The following is a 21,654-nucleotide window of genomic DNA, read 5'->3' on the forward strand; positions in this document are numbered from 1 at the left end:
TTTTTTTAAGGGCATCTGACCAGAACACCTTCACCTTCTTGCTTCTCCTTGACTTTGGCACAGAATTTAAATCTACCAAAGGACAGATTTGTAAAGTACATGAGTCCTCTCACCAGAGTCTCCCAGCTGAATTGTGGGCTTCTGCAGCTGCTGAGGAGTTACTCTGGGAATTTTTACACAGTATGAATAATTTTTCAAGGAACTGTAGACCTGAAAGGTTACTGGTGACAAACGCCAACAAAAACAATTATAAGAACTCATCAGTAGGTGGAGGTTTTGTACAGCGCACCTGTTACCGTATTTCAGTTAAATACATTTATCTTACAAAGACGCAGCAGTGTTGTATAATTTATTTCCGTTTAAAGATTTGCTCATTTGCGCATTCAAACTACTATCTTCTCTGGCATCGAAACGTCCACAAAAAGGCTTCTCTTCACATCACACAAGAATAACTTGAAATACCTGCTTCGTTTAAAGATGCATTACAAGTGAACCTTTTCCAACAGCAACACTTGCTTAAAATAGATGATAAGAGCATAAGTGCCCTTTAAAAAGAGGCAGTGTGTGCCTTTGTTCTGCTCTCTTCTCGTAGCACCTTGTTAAGACCCAAGACCTCACCTCAACCCTTGAGCTCCTCACTCTCAAGACTCACAGACCCCAACACACACAGGACTGCCGGTCCCTTTCTCAACCCACTCACATTCTGAGGCCAGACGGGGTCAAGCAAAGGGTGAGACATTTATGAGGTGTAGATATTTGCGCAGGAAAGCATTTGTCCTGTTGACACCGAGGAACACAATCTGGATGCTGACCAAGCTGAACCAGACAGGCAGTGAAAAGGGAGGCAGGCAGACATGTCCGTCAAGTGATATGTAACGTACCCTTCATTCCATATTTCAAAAAGCTGCTCCAAATGAGTACAGTCTAAATGTAATCACTTGGTGACCTTATCCTCCTCATTGTTTGTATTATGGATCAGAAGTGCCTGATTAGATCCCTGATGAATATTATGCTTACTGCGTAAAAGGTAATGAACCAGAACTATTTCAAAACACATTAACCTTAACACTCAGACACCTTAACCTTTTCCTCAACTCAAACACTGTGCAGAGTGCCTCTTACCCTCATGCTGCTGATCCAGGAAAGGCCGCGGCTCGGACACGGGGCAGTGGCCACAGTCAACACATAAGGTTGTGGTGGTAAACACAACTGTTTGTGTTCACTGGGCCACTGCTGGAGATGACTGATGTGCCCATTAGCCCCTACTTGGGCATGTGAGGGGGGGGCAAGGTGGTGGTGGTGCTCTGGCTGCATGCAGGACAAAGAAGACCCCTGGGTTTGGAGAAAAAGGTCAGTGACCCGTATTGTCTCCATGCCTCCAGGCATAGCCAGTAGATATTTTACTGATTTAGGTTAGAGACATTGGCTTTGTCAAAGCTGATGAGCATGTATGCAAACGGACAGATGCTGTGGGTTATGGCTTGTGTGGGCGGCTAGAGGAAAATACCTGGAGCTCCAGGCTGCGAAAGGAGAAGGGCACATGTTGCTGAAGGCATCTTGTGCTCTAATAAAAAAAAGAGCACAAAAGAATACTTTAATTTGAGGAAAAAAGGTATTTTGAATAATGTAGTATGACTTACTTTACTAGAAACTACTTTAGCGATTTGAATTGCAATTCCAGACTAAAATTCCATTAAGCATTTAGTTTGATAAAAAAAAAAAAAGATTTTACTATATTATTTATACCTAATCAGAAAAATAAGTTTCTTGCATTTGCTATAAAAATACTGCATATATTTATAGATGACACACTTGCAAACAAAAACAACGTTTCACCTATTAAATAATCTCCTTCATATGTCAAATTAAGACTCCATATTTCTTTAGGCCTATTGTATGACATTCTTTCACCTCTACTGATTTCATTACTAAATACATAACTTTTTTTGAGATAATTCTCGAAACTAGATATGGTGCTGCAACAAAACTGTCTGTTTGCACAGGGCTACAGAACTAACACAGAGTGATTTGCATTTTTTTTATATATACCTCTTACACTTTCACAGTTTGTCAGGTCACAAATACAAACGTCATTGTACTAGCATGTTTATAGGACTTTCTGTAAAAAGACAACACAAAATCTTTAATAAAGGTTATGAAGAAGGGATGTGAGTGTATTAAAATGTTTTGCAAAAAGTTTGAAAAGTATTATGTGCATTTGCATGACATTTTCACCATTACTTAAATAAAATGAATCGTAGCAGACACCATAGAATTACCACTTGTATTTAATAATAAATAATAATAAAAAATCTTAATAATGCCCAAATATATATTACTTTGTGTTGGTCTATCAAATGTAATCCCAATAAAATAAACATTAATGTTTGAGAAAATGTGAAAAAAAGTTCTAGGGGTGTGAATATTTTTGTAAGACACTAAATTATTTCATTGATTTTAATCCTAGCATCCCAATAATATTTAATTCTGTTTTAATCGAAATTTATGACCATTGCTTTGTTGCTCAAATACCTTCAATGCACAACAAACAGTAAAATTATTGTTTCATTTTTTTCCCCCCAAACTCTTTTTGTTACTAAATTGCTTAAAAGTTTTAAAAACGGCAGGGGCAAATTTGACAGAAAAAAAACAGATTTTAACCACAATGTGGTGATGGAAAATGACAGCAGTGATAGCAAAATAGATTTACTACCAAATAAAGCAAAAATAAAAAGGAAGGGAAAAAAAGGCATATACAATTAATAGGTTGTTTTGTGGATTAGACGAATCCAGTGTTGCTTTATTTGTTTTCACTAGATGGCCTCTATAGGACCAGAATGCAAATGCGACAGCACACAAAAACAAAGAAAAAAACAAAAAACAAAACAAAACTAAGAAAAACAAATTACATTCTCATAAAGCTCTCTTGGCATGGACAAACAGCAAACTGACAATAAATAAAATGTTGGCAAACAAAATAAAACTTTCAACAACAACAAAAAATACTCAAGCTTGCATATCAGACAAGACAAAAATAGAAAAAAAAATGTACTTGGCACAAATTAAATAAACTTTTCAGATTGAGTGAACCTACTTTGTCCATTGCTTTGTGAATCTGATTGTCGTTCACAGTTAGCACTGAGATTGTGTATGGACTGTACAAAATAGACACAGATGGCGATGAGAATAAAATAATTAAATTCAAATTGTCAACATCTATCTTTGCCAGTACATTGACCTTCATTGTCAAATCCCTAGAGGTGGCATTTTTTTAATGCATATTTTTGCACTGAAAAAATCTGCAGGTACATGTGGAACAAACCATTGTCACAATGCAGAGTTCATATTTATGCACACAGTGGAGGACAAGCATTCTTAGAAATTGCCAGTGATTTCTGATCTGAATTTTTGCACAAGTGCTTCAGTAAAAAATTTAAATAAAGGAAATAAAATTTCTAAAGACACTTTGGTATTTTGTAGGCCATGGTGTGCTAGTCTAAGCTCTGATGAGTGCAACACTCAAACACATTTTCATTGAAAGACCCAGTTTTTTTGTTTGTTTGTTTGTTTGTTTTGTTTTGTTTATTTATTTGTGTGGACATGATTATAGTGATGCTAGGACACTTATCGCACACAAACATAGTCTCATAATGGTACACTCATTTTTGACCCGTGACAGCAGTCCGATGGGATCTGCCTTGTGATAATGATGCATGATACATAAATAATAAAAAAAAAGACATAAAAAGAAAATATTTTTGTAAAAAAATGAAGTAACACTTGAAAGAAAACACTTTTTTTTAACAGGGCGATTACTTTCTTTGAGAAAGTGAGTCTTCTCCTGTTACAGATTAAATCCTTCTGCCTCCGTCTGTGCTCTCTTTTTTCTCGGGTCTGTCTCAGCAGGGCATACGCAGTGCAACACTAATCTCTCCAATCTCGACTCCCCAAAGCAAAGGGAAAAAGAAACAACACAATACAATGTAGTCTACACCCATATAAAAATAAATCAATTGCAAACATGGAAAGATACATCTCATATATACAATAAACTCCTATATAAAATAGCTTTTATGTACATATAGACAAGAGACAACAATACATTAACTGATCTATCTGTACAATGTACACCTGAACAGTTAAGACAGGCGAGAGGTACTGAAGTGTATGGCTTGATTGGGGAAGATTTCAAAATATTTACAGACATTTTTTTTTTAACTCTACACACTTTTGCCTTTACATGTTTTCAGCTTCTCTGGAATGAAAAGGCATGAAGAYGCTCCCCATGTGCCTTAAGATTTTCTTCCAATGACTCAGACAAGGCCAGCCTTTTGAAACGTAGTCAAACAGTGACGATTTGGACCTTGTTTTAATTTGCACAATCCAGTGCAATCGTAGCTCTCTTTCTAAAACAATGGAGAAGAGCCAGAAGTAGAAGTCTTAAAACCAGTATTCAGTCAAGAAAGACCGCTTTTAAAAAAATAGATTCATTATGGAATTGAAACACCACTTGTTCAAGTTTCTGATCCCCAGGAAGACCCGGACTTTTATAGACGCCAGAATGCTCCAGTGTGTAATCGCAGACAGCCCTGCTTTGGCGACTTGATGTTCAGTTAGTGGACCTTTCAGACTCACCCATGGCATCGTTTTCTATTCACAAGCCTTACTCCCAAGAAGTCCTTCAGTAGTGTCCCCGTGGCAATTCAGCACATGATAGAAATCCCCTCTACAGTGACTAGCTGACCGGTGGTGGGGTCGTACGTCCCAGCCAGGTAGTACAGGTCTGGATAACTACTGTTTGGCTTCTGATTGCGAGTCAGACACTCGTACTCCTCCCTGCTCACAACCCGGCACTTATGAGAGATCGTCTGGACATCGTTCTCGTCCTCGTGACACGACTGGTAAAGGGCGTACTATGTAGGAAACACAGACACAGCAGGCTGATGTTTATCAAGAATTTGAATGTCATCTTATGTACTAGTATTTTATTTAATTTTTTTAACAAAAGTAAGTCTTACAGAATTGCGACATACCTTGCCATCACGATGTCTCTTGCCTAGTTTGGTCTCCTCAGGGTGGTAAAACCATTTGACTTTGACAACCATTCTTGAGGTCCAGGACTCCCAGAAATTCTCGATTTGACCCACATATGGGAGATTAGGACGTCCAGCCGAGAGGAAAACGGCACAATCACCAACTCTTACAGTATCCCTTCCTCTGACAATAGCCTTGTAGAAAAGCTTTCGGGCCTTGCCCTTTAATCCTCGTCTCTGTGGAAAGTAAGGAAATGAAGTGATTGTACTGCACATCTTTCCCTCACGTATTTTCTATAAAGCAACCTGGTGAATGCAGTAAAAACGTGAATAACTGTTCTCACCTGTGTAGGGTTTCCGGCCCACCTCCACATCTGCCGGCCAGCCAGGAATGCAGATACCTTGGGTCTTGGAATAAATGAAGTGTCATCTGGAAGCATCCGTGGTTTTTTCATGCATTCCTTTGCCGGTTTCGAGACTGCAGCCATGCAATCCTTCCTCTTTAAGGGCTTGCTGTTGGACAACTGCTCTGACGGGCCTCCTTTGGCACTGGAAACAGCAACAGCTTTGGCAACAAAGGAATGCTGCCGAGGCCTTGAAGAAGTTGAGGGTTCTGCGGATGGCAGCAGTCCCTGGTGAGAAGACAGGCAACTTTGGAGCATCAGCGCCGAGTTATCCTCGTCATCTGAGCTGTAGGATGAATCRTTGTCTGATGAACACAAGCTAGAACTGGAAAGGGAGCCTGAAGAGGAAGAACTTGAAGAACCAGAAGAGGATGAGGAGACAGAGAGGCGAGAAAGAAAACGACCAGGCATCCTGAGTCCTCCTGTGGCTGCAGCCAGTGCAGCCCGCCTCCTCTCTTCCTCTTCCTCTTCATCATCCAGGTCAGAATAGGAAGGGTGACACTCTCTGTGAGAACTGAAGCCCAGATCMCCATATTTCTCCTGCCGCARAGAAGGAGAGGGCTTTCTTTGTGGAGTGGTTCCTTTTAAGAGGAGTTCCACTCTGGAGGCACCACCTTTTTTGTTGTCTTTGACCAGCAGGACTGGGTGAGAGTATGCCTCAGTTTTAGGCATACTGCTCACACTGGAATATTCGCTTTGCAGCAGCAGTGCCTTGCTGTTTTTGGTCTTGGGAGATGTCACTCCTTCGTGGTCCAATTTGATAAGAAATTCCTGTCCAGACTTTCTGCTCCTTGGTGCAACCATGTCATCTTGCCTACGCTTCTCACTGTACATGCCAGTCCTGGGAACCATAGATAAACCAGGTCCTGCCCCTGCAGACTGAGAACAGAAGGAGGAATAGCCATTTGCAATGCTTCTAAAAGAATCCACCTCAAAGGAGCTGCTGCTGAAAAGGCCTTTGGTTGGTTGGGAGGTCAGGGACTGCGTTTGAGGAGAAGAAAACAAGGCATCCTCCTTTCCTCTCAAGGCCTTCCTGGGTGCCCCGTTAAACTGAAACAGACTGTCAGCAGGTCTCTTCCGGGTGTTACCCAGTGAACTCCAACCCAGGAAAGCTGGAGGACTTTTGTTGGCATTTTCTGCCTGTTGCTGCTTTTGTTTCTTCCCTGAGCCTTTTGGTCTCCCTAGAATAAACAACAAAATGTTACCTACATTGCGTTCAAGCAAATTATTGCAAACACTTACAACACTGCTGCATTCACTTTTTATAGTGTTTAGGGATAATACCTTAACTAACTCAGCAGAAACTTTACACAGAGTGGATTGTGTATAGATGACAATATGTAATAGATGTGTAATAGATGACAATTTTAATAGAAATGTTGCAAGCTGTAAATTGCTCCAGATAACTGAAATAAGAAAAATTGCACCTGGGATCTTTTTTTTTTTTTTTAAACATGTGGTGTTGATTTGGGAAAATAATTCTGATAATAAATATGTTCCATGGTTATCCATATTGTTACTCAGCACAATGTTTTATTTCTGTGTGATGAGAGCCAGCAATACCACACACTGTGTGATGTTCACAAGAAATTTTCTGGTAGTTTTTCATTTTAAGCAAAGTAGTGCAAAATTTGACAGCAGCTCCACCGTGTTGTCTTTCTGCACGGTTGATTACACATGACTTATTTTGCTTACTGCTGCTCAGTTTGTTTTGATTCCGTGTCACCTTTGCTTAATCATCTCAAGTACTTTTAATCCCGCATTTACAGGTGTGTTGCTAAAACCAGTCATTGAATAAAAGATTAAAGCAACATGATTTATGAGTCTATGAGCAATAAGAGGGACTTCGGCTTCACTTCGCAGCAGTTGAATAACATCATTTTCTGTTCAGAATTAAATCTTACCAGGTCTTCTTTTGATAACAGTTAGGTTTTGGGTGTTTGACAGAGAATTGGTGGAGCTCAGTCTGTCAGAAGGCCTGTCGCTGACTGGGGCCTGCTCCAGACTGGAACTTCTCTTGGCTGATGTTCCGCTCAGTGCCAGCAGAGCAGGAGAAGACTCCTCACCTTAATAAGGAATTGTAAAAAGAAAAAAAAAACATTAGCATTTGATTAAAAAATACAGAAAATTATATCCATTGCAAGTGTAACAATGGTAAAACACATCTAACAACCCTTTTAAATTCTTTAAGTATTATGTATGTAATTCCAGAATTGGGGTGTGATTAATCTTTCACAACCTTTTCAATTTTGGTATTATTTTTAGTAAACAGTAACAGTGGAATCTGTGATATATGCGATTTTGTTTGAATTCAGTAAAGAGACCACATATACAAAAAGTGCACAGTCACAACAAAACTCAACAAGAAGCATTTTCCATCCAAATAAAAAGAAACCTTACATTGTTTTTCTATAATAAACAAAAAATCAACTGCACACACATTGCTAAAAATACGATCACATTGTAAATTTGTTTATGCCAACAACAACAACAAAAAAAGATTCGTTATTCAAGTAATTTACAAATTATGTGTGATGGGCAAAAGCAGATAAGCAACCTGTTGAGGTGACCATACATGATTATTTATTCTAATGAACAGCGTGGTTGGAATAGAACATATTAACACAGATACATATTAAAGTGCCAGGTGCACATCCAGCCTGTGACACATTGTTTTTTGCTGATTAAAATGCAGCTTAGGAGTCTCTGTTTATATTAATAAACAGAGGCATAAAGTCTGACATGCCTCAGCCTTGCCTTTTTGTTGGCACACTTCTACATTGATTTATATTAACAGTGAGTAAGTGATGTAAAGAAGTAACAGATGAAGCACAAATCGTGTATGTAAATATAACTACTTGTGAAGTCTTTCTATGCACCTCTCATTTATAGACGGGTTGAACTCGCATGCTAAGGTCCTATTCTTTCTGTATGTAACAAGCTTCCATCACATGTACAGGGGATATTTGTGTGTCAAGTCAGATATTTATGTCTGTCCTAGTCTCAATGTTCCATTTCATACATATTGAATTTATTTGTGTGTATGACCTTTTCTGAAGTTAATCCTACACCATTATTCAGAGGCAAATCCACACAGATTTTTGTGCATGAAGCCCCACATAGTTTATTTATTGAAATATAGTACTAGCAAGGGTGTACTTTCTTTTTTTTATGATAACTGTAGGAGCATTAATTACAAAACAAGACTACTCACACTGGATCTGATATCCTGGAGGAAGAAGCCGGATGTTTGGGAGAGAAATCTTCCCCCGATCTCCATCATCAAACTCAACCATCACTCCTGGCTTCCCCTCATCAACTGAACCTCCTGCAAGAGACAAAACTGCTACTATACTGCTAAATAATGACTATGCAAATTCAGTTAAATGTGTATTTATCGTCGCACCTCTGCGAACGTAGCCGGGGTACAGACACCGTGAGCGTTCGCTCCAGTAAGCACACACCCTGGTTCCGTCACTTAGCACAGCCTCAGMCTCTGGTCGTATATCCAAGACCTTGAAAGCAGACCAAAAGCATAATTAAGATTCATTACAGATTGCAGACAACGTCCCCTAACAAAGATGTGAATGCATACACACACTCACACATACAAACAGTGTGAAACCAATGGGGCATTGTGAATGGACAGCCACTGTGCCACGTTTCCAAGCGGTCCTTATCTCATGCCAACGTGCCAGTCAGAGCTGAAAGGAGCGGAAGCCATGATGCAGTAAATCCTGACTTGCTGAGTAATACTAAAGAGGGTCTGAATAGAGGGCTTGTGATTGCAGGTTGCCAGATCCTCCCTCCAACAATGCAGCCAGTCTCAGCATCCGCCGCTCACTGGGGGCCCTTTCAGGTTGCTTTCATTTACTGTTGCCATGGTGAGGGACCTTTTGACTGATGAGGTGTGGATGTTAGAGTGTGTATAGTGGGGAGAGGGTGGCGCGGGGATCAGTAAAAATTGCGGTGTTGGTGTCAAAGTCAAATAAATGGCTTTTGGACACATTTAAAGTGGAAGTATGCCGTAATTAGAAGCAGCTGCTCTGTGCTGAGTGTTTAGATAAGAGAACGGTTGCCAGAGATGCTAAGTGCTAAAATCGCAGGAGAGTTAAAAGTGAAAGAAAAACAAAAAATACTTTGATCCACTAAGCAAGTTGAGCTTGGTGAGGAAATTAGGGGTGAAGTTGAAAGTTCATTGTCCAGTTGAAGCCTGGGATTGTTTAACTAAAACTGGAAATTCTGATCTTGCACCCATTAGAAATAGTAATAAAAAAATAAGTAAATGTAATGCCAAAAAAGAATAAAGCTTTAACATGAAAATATATTATATGTTATAACTAGAATGCTACAATTTATACAAAATATATTTTTAAATACTATGAAAAATCAGATACAATAATGTGATGGTAGAAGATGAGTACATGCAGTTTTAGTATTTGTGTGCTGCTGTGGTTACTGCTCTTAAAAAGGCTATAAGCAAATAATCCAAAAATAATAATAATAAAAAAGGGAGACATTGTAGAACTGATGAGAATCTGAGGAATTATTATCTAAGAGTCTCTGTGGAATCTCTAGCTACAGCAGACAAGAGTAAAATCATGTCGTAATGACGACTTCAAATTAAATTTTTAGAAAACCAGAGAGCACAAGCACACTTCTAATAAAACAATGGAAATAAGATCAAAGACACATAAACATTTTTAACCACCAAGCTGAAGAGGTAACTTGTTTTCTGGTGTGATTTATCAAAACTCTCTTTTAAAAAAAAATAAAATAGTAAACAGGTAGATGACACAACAGTCTGTCCAGGTACAAACCAATAATAATGATGGTACGTTACTGTACATGCCTTGGACAACCTGAATATACACTGCAACCAAACTGTCAGTCCTAATAAAGTCTTTACTTATCTTAGCTCTTCTGCATGTTATGCTTATAAGAAAATATGTAATACACAGTGATAAAAATACTCTTGATCACTTGAGGCAACTGAAAGCAAGTTTTGTTTCCTAAAACAAAAAAACATAGATTTTTAACTTTTTAAATAAAATATAAATATAATAATTTCAACATTCAGTAACATGAACACAATTGATTAAATAATTAAACAAAGGAAATATTTTTTCTTTTCAAAATCTCCTAATTGTGAACTATCTTTTGTACCACTGTAATTAGCTTTAAAATAAAACCATCATGATCACTCCTGCACAGCTAATGTGACCTTTAAACAGTTTCCTCTATTATAAAAAAAACATGCACTAAAACAATAACAGGCAGTTTAAACCCTACCCTACATATTGACGTTCCTCCTGTTTGGATATTCTATTGTATACAAACCTAGCACCCCTTGCCCTATTTGGAAATGCTGAAAATATTACGGCCATTGCTTTTATTGACCAAATGCAAGAGGCCGCCATCGTCTCATTAAACATTAGCCCTTGCTATAATAAACACAAATTTGCACTGTAAACTCCATTTGTATTAAAACTGGTCAAAAAGGCAAGCTCGTGTATTTAAACAGATTTAATGTTAACAACGTCTCGCATTTCAGCTTGAAAACAAGGATATACCCAGGTGTTGTGGGGGATTATCCCACCCACGGTTTGGTTTAACGGACATTCACAGTCACTCACACATAAAACTACAAATCCTGGCCATCTGTCCGTGTCCATTTATAAGTTTATACAGCTTCAGTGACTCACAGAGAGAGAAGGGGGAAAGCAACGAGACGAGTACCGCTACAAAGAGGTTGCCATTGTTTAAGAAAAATTAACACAAATGACAGGAGATTATTTTTTTATTGTGTTCTCGTGCAGTGAGGTAAACTTACAGCTTCCTTTAGCAACTGCTCCAGTGAATAGATTCTTGGTCGGTTTCCCCTCTCACCGTCGATAACAATGCTAAAGCTAAATGAAAAAGAGCACGGCAGAGAGAGAAAAATAGACGTGGTTATTTTCAGAGGCTTGTATTATGTTTGCCTGGCTCCCATGTCATATGTTACTCCCACTCTGCTGTTGTTATAGCATCTCTTTGCTGCCTGAGCCAAAGGAGTGATATTGATATTTAGAGCTTCGTATGAGATAATGTTTTTTTTTTTTGTTTTTTTTTTCGTAAGGAGGAAAAAGACACAGATGGGGATGAAAAAAAACTACTGCTTGTCCTCTCAGACAAAATTACAGTGTTTTGTGCCAGGTCTTAAGAATGTTTGTCTGCATGAATGACATTTGAGAGGATTTCTTTTTTTTTTTTCTTTACTCAACTAAAACAAAACATTCACAGTTATGAGAAAAGTTGTCATTTTATTAAGTTTCTGAAAGAGCATCCTGGTTTTCTACTTACATATCCGGGATCTCCAGAGTGTGAACCCTGGCGGCGTACAGAAGCTCATCCTCCTTGGAGATCAGCACCTTCAGTCCGTCACATAAGTGTTCTTTGGTCAGGATGCAGTTAGGAACTGTACAGAAAAGAGCAAATTGAAAAACTTAATCTTAAACGTCAACAAAATATATGCAATTTCTAAAACTTTGATTCAAGATACAACTGAAACCAGATATCTGCCTGTGGTGTGTAAAACGTCACATTAACTTTTTTCCCCCCTCAATAACTGAAACTACATCAAATGAGCCAAATGTACTTCAATTTGGTCAAATACATCGTGGGGAAATGAAAATGTCATCGTAAACGACCTAAGACCGGAAACATTTAGCCAGATAACGAGGGAAAGAAGCTATCTGTCTTTTTCTACAGCATATGTAAATATCTGGTTTCAACTGTATGTTTTTTATTTTGTCATTAAATCTTCTAACTTTTAAGTTTTCCCTTGTTTGAAAGACCACGGTCCTCCTCCTCTTCTGAGAAGCTGCTGCCATCTATCTGAAAGCCCTCGTCAGCCACGAAACTCTCCAGAAGACGACTTACAGCTCGTCCCTTTGACTGAAAAATATAACGAAAAAATAATCAAAGAAAAAATAATATTCAATATGATTATTATTATTATTATTATTATTATTATTATTATTATTATTATTATTATTATTAATTCATCAAGAATGAATCAATGGGATTTTTAATCTCTTTAAAAATTCCTTGTGCAAGAGAACAGCAACCAAGATTGGCAGTAGTCCACACAGTTTGCAAAACACTCACAAGAAAAAAGGGAAAAGTTAACACCACCATAAATACAAGACTAAAAGGATTCCTCAATTAAAACATTTACAGACAAATGATTCCTTCTCAAAATCTTTAAGAGCAGTCTTAAAAAACATTAAGTGACAACAGCACTTTTACGTTAATGTCTTTCTGTACCTGGTCCAAGAAGATGGAGCATAAAACTGAAAAGATTTCTTTTCAAGTTCAGTTTGGATTTTATGCATCAAAATTAAAAGTAAGTTCTCTCAACAAAGAGAACATCCTCGAGTGGCTTTATTATTTATGCAGGCCAACAAATAAGATGACAGAAATCCAAATACGCCCTTATAAATAAAGATATGCCAGGGATGAATTTTATGTGTAGCCAAGGCCATCCATCCATCCAACCCGGTCGTATAATGTACAGTGATGTCTAAAACCTTTTAAGCCTGTCATAAATCTTTAGGTTTCATAATAAACAGTATCCAGCGAATTAAAACATTTAAGAGAAGCACACATGTATAAAATGTTACCATAGTCCAGTACAGACATGGAAGTAGAATTGACCATTTGTTTTCTAGCTTCAAAAGATAAACTGGGTTTAATCCTGAAATGTTCCCTTTTCAGAGGTAACCACAGCGAGTCATCCTCCTCGAACTATACCCGCTGTTCCCCCTCTGCACATGTTCAAACCTCTTTTTTAACTTTATCGACCAGTTGTTCAACATGTGCTCTACAAAGAATCATCAACAAAACAAATCATAAGTATTTGTGGAGTGACAATTTTTAAACCTTCAAACTTTCATCTGTAGTAATGACTGAAAAATGCTTACTTTCTGGAAGGGGCCTAAGATTCATATGCTTTAAAACAATCTTCAAGTGATAAAAAAATGTTTGCAAAACAAATGAAATCTTGCATATGGTGCATTTAAATAAAGACTATTTATATAACACAAACAAAAGTGGACCCAGAGGAAAAACTGGGCCCACTTGTTATATGGAAACAAGTGGAAGTTGACCCTCTACACTTGACCACACTGAGACCCGTTGGTCAGATAGTTTTCAAACCAACAGTTTTTTCATACAAGCCAATACTGTGTAGTCTCGTCGGGATGGAAGAAGTGGTAGAAGAACACGGACTTTTCAAATGCTGAAACAGTTTAGTTTCTTCAGGGCAACACTTCTGAAGCTCCAAGTCTTAGAACAAACTATATCAAAAACTGTGAAATAAAGTTTGCAGTTTGATGCTTCTACTCGGTGGATTAAATATGAATGTTACCTGCTGGTCCATGTTTTTTTGTCCTCGGCTTCCATCATCGTTCTGCATAGAAGATGCTCCGACTGACCAGCAGCTTCTCCTCTGATGAAATCAGTATGAGAACGGACATTAACATTTTGTTCAGTGATTCCTGGCATTTGTTTCCCTAAATGAAGACTATCTTGCTCTTTTTTTTAAGGTAGAGGTAGATTTGAGTGCTTACTAAAACTCTTTGGTAGGAGGGTCAACGTCAACGTTGGCTAAATGTTGTGCATGGAAATGACTATTGCTACTGAATCGCCATTTGATATCCTTATAACTTGTATTCAGGAAAAAAAAATAGTTTTAATACCTTACTGATTGCTCCCCTCAACATTGTGCTCTTGCGTGTCGCCCTCTTCAGCCTCTCACTGGTTGTTGGGAAGGTGGCCATCCCAAAGGTCTTCCTGTAGCGGTTGCCTCTCGTCCCGAGGCTCCCCCACCTGGACTCCTTTGACCTGGGTCCACATGTTCTCCTACCTCCCTCGGGTCGCTGGTGTTGGAGGTTTTTCACAGCAGGGCCGATCCCCAACCTATTTTTGGGTTTCTTCTTCACTTTGACTTCACTCTCTGCTGCCGACAGAATCTGGGACCCTGCATTGTTCAATTAGAGAGATATTCAGTCCAAACTTAGTACAAATTGTAAAGAGCGCTGAATCAATCATTCCAATAAAGATATCAGGCAATTGTGTTGACTAATTGCTTTTTAAAAATACTCGTATTGCAGTATTGCAGTTTACATACTTTGTAAAGTTAAAACCACAAGCTTTGTCAATTTTCCTGGATTTCATATAATAGACTAGAATATTTAGTGTCATCAGGGTAATCTCGGTTCCAATCTTTTCCAGGATTGCCCACTTTCAAATGAACAGCTATGAATGCTAAAGAAAAGGGCCACCATATCACTTGATTAGTGGACGTCTACGGTTCATCCAGAAATGCCTTTCTGAAGTCTTTTTGCTACTTCTCAGATTTAAGCTCCTAATAAATTGAAATTGTGATTGATAAAATGTAGAAAATATCAAGGCATGTGATGAAGACTCACCATACAGCTCCTGCCTCTGTTTTTTGTTCCTGGCCTTCTGGTTGGCTTCCAGTTTCACGATAGATGAAGGACTGGGGCCCATCATGGATGAGCCTGAAGTGATGTCTCTTGTAGGTTGACTTCTGAAATCTTGACCTTCATCTGTCTCATAACTTCCCTCCTCTTCTTCATCTTCTAATGGTTAAAGCATAGATTGCACCAGTTTATTTTAAATCTACACCTTAACAAACTCATCAGTTTCTATTATAACAACAAATGTTTTTTTCCTTGCGGCACGTCATTTCACGGCGCTCCGTTAGTTCTTTAGTACAGAGATGATATATGAAGTGCTTCAATGGTATTTCCTGGTGTGAACCAATGCACTGTTTGTGTGTGTGTGTGTGTGTGTGTGTGTGTGTGTGTGCGTGCGTGCGTGCGCGTGCGTGTGGGTGTGTGTGTGTGTGTGTGTGTGTGTGTGTGTGCGGGTGTGTGTGTGTGTGTGTGCGTGTGCGGGTGTGTGTGTGTGTGTGTGCGGGTGCGTGGGTGGGTGTGTGTGCATGTGTTTTTGTCCTGACAGCTCTTTGACCCAGTCTGCAAGTCTCCAGGCTGTCAAAGTCTCTCACAGCCAAGTATCCACAGCTGTGGCGGCACATCTAACCCAGAGCAGGCAACAAGGCCAATCACAGAGGTGTTGGATATCCACAAACACTCCAGGCTGTTGCAACATTCATCAGCACGTTTTTTGCACTCACCATGATTGGTTTTAAAGTTATTTACAAACAGAGAAAATGAGTTCTGGGCTTTGAGATTCATTGTGTGGAGTTTACTAAGTACTCCCACTGGTAGATACATAAGTTGGATTTTTTGCTTTTGTGCACTTCAAACACTGCAGAATTGATTTACCCTTTAATGATCTGATTCTGTTGCATCTTATGATAAAACTATCAACAAGAGGTAGAACGGATGCAGCGATAGCGCTAGTTCATCTCTTAACTAAAATGTGCAAAACAGTAAATTTAGAGAGTAGAAGTAGATTAAGCAAGTGAAGTCAGCTTGTGTGAGGGTAGGCTGCAGAGGACAGGCCTAAATAGAGGCATAAGCTTTGTTGTAGTGAACTCTAAAGGAAAAAGTTGAAAGAAAAGAATATACCAAACACGTTCTCACCCTGGTCAGAGGAGTCACTCTCGGCGGAGGAGCTTTCCTCCTCCTTTGCTGCTTCCTGCCTCTGACCACGTAGAACCTTTGATCTGGCCTGGTGAAAATAGGAGGAACCTTGCCTCTGCGTAGATCCTTTCTTGCTTCCATGCCGCGCCTGTCCTGACCAGCTTTCTTGGGTAGTACTGTCCACACTGGCTCCTGTGCAGTTTTCAAAAAAGAAAAAGAAAAAAAAAGAGGAAAAAAACCAACACATAAAACAATGTTGACATTGTCGGCAAAACAACAACGTGCCAGCAGGAAAAAAGGCCACAGGTACAATTAACTAAAGTAGGTACCTGTATCACTTTGTCCTCCTGACTCTCGCCTGGATTCACCTTTGATTCCACCTTGACTCCTTTGTGCATGCTTGAGGTTTAAGCTGCAAGGTGAACCTTCCTTGTCCCTGGAGCCTGTTCCTGAGAGATTCCTTTTAACCGGGGCCTTCTGTTTGAGCTGAGCCACATCACCAGCCAGCTTGGAGCTGAGCACGCTGTGAACACTGCTTTTTCTGCAGCCCTGTGCTTTTATCTGCTACAACAGAGAGACATGAGAGAGACAGAGAAAGCCAGTTACACTCCCGGTTACAGCAGCCACAAAAAGCTTCTGAATGTCAGGGCCCTCATTTGCACATGCACTGAGAGGAAAACAGAACAGCAGAAGCCTCAATGAAATAGACATTAATATGGAGAGCAGCGGATTTGACTCCTGAGGGTAGTACCTAATTAGAAAAAAGTGTGCAACAAAGGAATATATCAAATGCAAAGTAACAAAGAGAGCGGCCTTTTTTCATTTCTGGCTGCACACAGGACAAAAGGGAGTAGGACAAGAGGACCCTGACCTGTACAGTGCTGATTCGCTCAAAGCCTTGACTGGACAGCCTCTTCTTCCGTCTCTGGGTCTCCCCGCCCCCTCCCTGGTCCTCAGGCGACGAGCTGAGCCCCACCCCCGCCGACCTGCCAGTCAAAACATGAGAGAGACATTTATCAGAGGAGAATGGAGTTGGTTTGAAAGAAAAAATAGGACGCTAGGACATTACAGATAAAAACACAGTTTGAGTCACATCTCTGTGGGATCTAATAACAGTTCTCTCTGTGTGTCTGGTTCACAGAGTGACAAAAAAGGACAAGGAGGGCTCAGCGTCTGAGACACACTTGAAAAACTGGTTCTAATAAGCATCGCTGGAGAGCAACATGGTATAGGAGGCGTTAAAGCTTTTCAAGGGAAAAAGCCTTTATGACTTTTAGAAACACCGTCTCTTTAAAGGCTGATGAAAGTTTTTTTTTTTCTTTTAAAGTAATATGTATTCAGCAGTACAAGTAGATTTTTCATAGCACTGAGAAACGCAGAGAAGCATCACAACCAAACCTTTAACAATCAGTAATGGGCTGGTAACAGCATCAAAGTAAATTAGCAGTTTTTAAAAACAACAAGAGTTTTATCTAGGAGCATGAGAGTACAAGCAACACACCTCCTTCCATCTGCACACCTGTGTCCAGCTGGGTGACAGACGGCAACTCATTACTGTTCACTAAAAGAAAAACAATGCGTACTTTGATCTGAAGTGGACGACTTCATGTCAGCAGTCCTTTGGTGGAGCGTTTTTGCATTGCCAACTATCAACAATATTGTGAGCTTATCACTGAGGTGGAAAGCGGTGTTGTAGGCTTTTCACATTGTTCTGTTGATCTAGCAAGTCTGAATTTTCCCAATAGTTTTCCACACTGTACAATGATGTTGACTGTAAAGAGGAGACTGTATTGGCTACTGCAGCTCCTAGTTTGTCTGGGTCATGTCACCTACCCTACCCTGTCCTCAGATATCCGTAGACAGCTGTTGCGGTGGGTGAAGGGTGAACAGAAAGCACTTGCCTGGTTAACCTAGAATAGGAGAGGCACATTTGCCTGTTGTGAGTAATTCCAGTTGTTAAGCACACGACAGTCATAAGATTTAAACTAAAAGGGGACTTATCAATCCTCAGCTGGAAATCTTCAAGTAGCATATCTGTAAAGCTGCTGACTGCAATATCAGACTGCTCTTATTCTATATTTTTGCTTAACTCTATATATCAAAATCAAATTAACAATAGCTAAATGTAGTAGTTCCAAACCACATCATCACGCAATATCAGCGCATTATATGATTAGCTATAACAAAGTTCATTTTATGAAATATACCATATACTGTACAGCAAATTTTATTTAGTCTTCATTTGCATATTGTTTCACTTAAATCTGTGGGTGAGCATATTCTGCTGAAATAACGTAATTAGCAAATGCAGACATGCACCTGTAATCTATTGAAAGAAAAAAGGAGAGAATTTAAGTGTTTGTATGTTTGTTTTTTTTGTTTTTTTGTGGAAGTGGGTAGTTTGGCAGTTGGACTGTCTTCGTTTCCCACTGACAGACTGAGTGACAGAGGTACCAGTGATTTGTGAGCTGTCCCTGTGAGGCAAATCTTGTCGTGCCTTGCTCTCTGCTGCTGACAAACACAACATGACACAGTGACTCCCATCTGTAGGGGGCCTTAGGGGTTGAGCATGCAGTGGCTAATTAAGAAAATTGATTAGTGGGGTTTGCCAGCAAGCAATGCTTATAATAATAATAATAATAATAATAATAATAATAATAATAATAATAATAATGGAGGCTTCAACCCCTAAAAGCACTTAGAAATAAAGTAAAAAAAAAAAAAAAACATTTAAACTTTGCAGTAAAGCCCTCCTACATCTATATAATTGCACATATTCATATTCAGCAGAAGGAGAGATGCTTGAATGGAGCAAACAAAAGTGAATTAAGCCTTCAGGGTTGCCTTGAAAAAAAAAGTTTTGTACAAGTGAGGGGATATTCTAAGGTTTACTATATTCTGACCTGTACAAACAATATTCCTGTCCTCTCTACCTCCCCGCAGAAACCTGGCCTGTTACCTTTTCATCTTGGTGTCATTGTCACCCGTCATCAGTGTCCCCTATCTGATTACTGTTTGCATGGTGAGGGGGCAAAGGTGCACAGGTGGATGCAAAATGGAAGTGACATTGCAGAGGGTCAGCTGGGAACACTGTGGACTGTTGCCCAGAAAGCACAGAGAGAAAGGGGGGTAGAAGATGGAGACAAGAAAATACCATAAGGTGGCCTGTTGTGTCTTAATTCCATATAAACCCTAAAGACAAGGCTCATTAAAGCCTGTTTAGAAACCCTTCAGAATCATGGTTTATCAGATCCATGGTGACCACTATCAAAAACTTATATTGTGCTTAAAGAAGAGAATGTAACTCTTTATTTCTCTGATATTTCCAATTTTCTACGCCAAGCCGTTTGAGCGTTCACGTTGCGTTGGACCTTTTTGTGCAAAGATACAAATCACATTCCTGCTGCCACCCTCAAGTTCATACAAGTTAAAAAAAAAAAGATCCCAAAAGTTGGATGGCATTCAAAGACCCACAGTGATGACCCGTTTTCAGTGTTATTATGTGTAGTCCGCCATATTTGACAGTGGCTCTTCTGCATATTCATTATTTGTCATACCTACACCTCCAGAGTGTTTGTTTTCATCATTTGACAAAATCCCTCAATTTTAGTAAAATCCCCAAAAGTGTTTGTCAAACTCCACTTATATGTTTGTGATTGGACAGAAAAGGGTTATGGCATCACTAAAGAACCAATTAAGAAGTACATAGCGTGTAATGGATGTTGTACATATTTAACTCTTCACTACTGGTCTCCATAGATCAACCTTATGTCCAAAGGCTGTCATGTCACATTTGTATGTTTAGGACATAGTAGACAGCAAGGGATCTTCAATTAGTAGCTTTTAGAAATTCTTATCAACTTAAAAAATAATATACAAACTGGTAACCAGTAAGTTTGGCACCAGTAGTTTCGTTGAAGTTTTATCATTTCTTAACATTAGGTAAATATAGTCGAAATCAAAGGTTGGATCTTAATTCTGTTTGTGTGTAAGTCAGACAATGTTTCTGCAACTGGAAAACATTTTTAGATACATCTGAGTCAGGCGTACGGATAAAGATAATTTATACTCCAGGTGTTTAGATCAAGAAGAGTTCAAATAAGAAAGGGGGGATTCCTAAAAGCTCCCATGTCCTGTTTATGCCAGTGAGGGAGATCTCTGGTTGCTGGTGATTTCATTAAAGCTTTGATTACAGTCGGCAAGCGGAGATGGACTGATTTACACTTACTTGACTTTCCTTTGGCCCTCATTTGAGGACACAGGGCCCGTGGTTAGGGTGGGCTTCCTCTTCCTTGGACGTCCAGGGCCTCGCCTTGCAGGACTTCGAGGTGTTTCCTCCTTCCTGCATACACAAGAGGACGTAAACACACAAGAAGGGAGAGGATCTTGCATCCAAACCATAAGGTCCTATTTGTGAAACATTGAATATAATCCTCTCTAAAAATTGGAAGCATGCTACTTTAAGTTTTAGCTAATTTGACTGTGTTTGAGTGAAGCTTTATGTAAAAAAAAAAACTCACTGATGGTCATGCTTCCTCTGAAGTTTGGCCAGCTCCTTTTGTTTCTCTTTGTAGCGGCGTTGTATATCAGCCAGTTTTACACGCATTTCAAGCTCAGGGCCATCCATTGTTTCCATGCTAACTTTGGCTGGGCATACCTGGAGTACACAGAGTAAAAAAGCAAATATTAGAGAGAAAGCTTGGTATTTGTTAAAGCAAAAAAAAAAAATCTGTGAAAAGAGTGCAACTATGCAATCTGATGAATTTCCTTAGATGGAAAGCCTTTAAACCAATTTGAAAAAATAAATTAACTTCAATGCATTGTTTGATATTTAGGAGAAATTTAGAATGTATTTAAATCTGTCTATTTGACAGGTTTCTTCTGGAAAGTGCTTGAAGACCACAATTGCAATCAATTGGCTCCATATAAATAATGTGAATTGGTAACTGAAAGAATTTAAATGAATGATTTCCTCTCATCAGTTCCAGCCTCACCGGCTCATTACGAGGCGCCCAGCTGAACTTTCTTCGTAAATTGAAGATCCGACGAGCCGAGAAGCTTTGCTGTGGGCCAGTTTTACTGCTCTCCTGTGATCCCGCCTCCAAGGCGCGGGCTGTCGCCAAGGTGGCAAGACTTTGGAGATCAAACATGAGCAGGTCCTCCTCTGTAGGGAAACAAAGGACGAATGTTTAAGCTTTTTACATTACCAGTCATATTTTTATAGATACCCGTGATCATAGTGTCATTGAGAGAGAGGCAGGGTGCGCACTGGACAAGCAGCTGGGCTTAATCAAACTCACTGACAAACTAAACTTAATCATGTTTTTGAACCACAGGAGGAATAGCATAGAGAAAACCAAGGCATGGATGGAGAAAACATGTATGAACCAAGACTGAAACTCTGGACCCTCTAACTGCAATACTACAGTACTAACAACTGTGCCATTGTGCAGCCTGCTGCCAAATATAAACAAATAAAAAAGACACTTTTTTTGTTGCTTTTTTATCTCTCTCCTTGGTAAAGAATGCTTTTGTGCCTCTAAACTGACTTAAAACTGTTAATGTTCTACCATGGAAATGATGTTCCTTATTCTGTAATCG

General features: G+C 39.3%; 1 protein-coding gene across 5 annotated transcripts in view; it reads right to left on the reverse strand.

Moving 5' to 3' along the window:
- Positions 1-2,763: 2,763 nt before the first annotated feature.
- bahcc1a (BAH domain and coiled-coil containing 1a) overlaps positions 2,764-21,654 on the reverse strand; it is a 74,976-nt gene continuing 56,085 nt past the window's right edge. For 4 of the 5 annotated variants that reach the window (XM_008416195.2, XM_008416191.2, XM_008416192.2 and 1 more), the window contains 18 exons: positions 21,048-21,217; positions 20,574-20,710; positions 20,282-20,395; positions 16,925-17,039; positions 16,383-16,617; positions 16,054-16,245; positions 14,911-15,084; positions 14,179-14,459; positions 13,848-13,928; positions 12,247-12,373; positions 11,780-11,894; positions 11,271-11,346; positions 8,844-8,952; positions 8,652-8,765; positions 7,342-7,503; positions 5,378-6,618; positions 5,034-5,270; positions 2,764-4,913 (listed from right to left, as the gene is read on the reverse strand). In XM_008416195.2, coding sequence (XP_008414417.1) covers positions 4,704-4,913; positions 5,034-5,270; positions 5,378-6,618; positions 7,342-7,503; positions 8,652-8,765; positions 8,844-8,952; positions 11,271-11,346; positions 11,780-11,894; positions 12,247-12,373; positions 13,848-13,928; positions 14,179-14,459; positions 14,911-15,084; positions 16,054-16,245; positions 16,383-16,617; positions 16,925-17,039; positions 20,282-20,395; positions 20,574-20,710; positions 21,048-21,217 — 3,890 coding nt within the window. In that variant the 3' untranslated portion in view covers positions 2,764-4,703. The remainder of the gene's footprint in view (positions 4,914-5,033; positions 5,271-5,377; positions 6,619-7,341; positions 7,504-8,651; positions 8,766-8,843; positions 8,953-11,270; positions 11,347-11,779; positions 11,895-12,246; positions 12,374-13,847; positions 13,929-14,178; positions 14,460-14,910; positions 15,085-16,053; positions 16,246-16,382; positions 16,618-16,924; positions 17,040-20,281; positions 20,396-20,573; positions 20,711-21,047; positions 21,218-21,654) is intronic. The other variant, XM_008416194.2, reaches the window with a different exon arrangement.

This window comes from Poecilia reticulata, linkage group LG8 (assembly GCF_000633615.1).
Source record: "Poecilia reticulata strain Guanapo linkage group LG8, Guppy_female_1.0+MT, whole genome shotgun sequence".
Classification (NCBI taxonomy): Eukaryota; Metazoa; Chordata; class Actinopteri; order Cyprinodontiformes; family Poeciliidae; genus Poecilia; species Poecilia reticulata.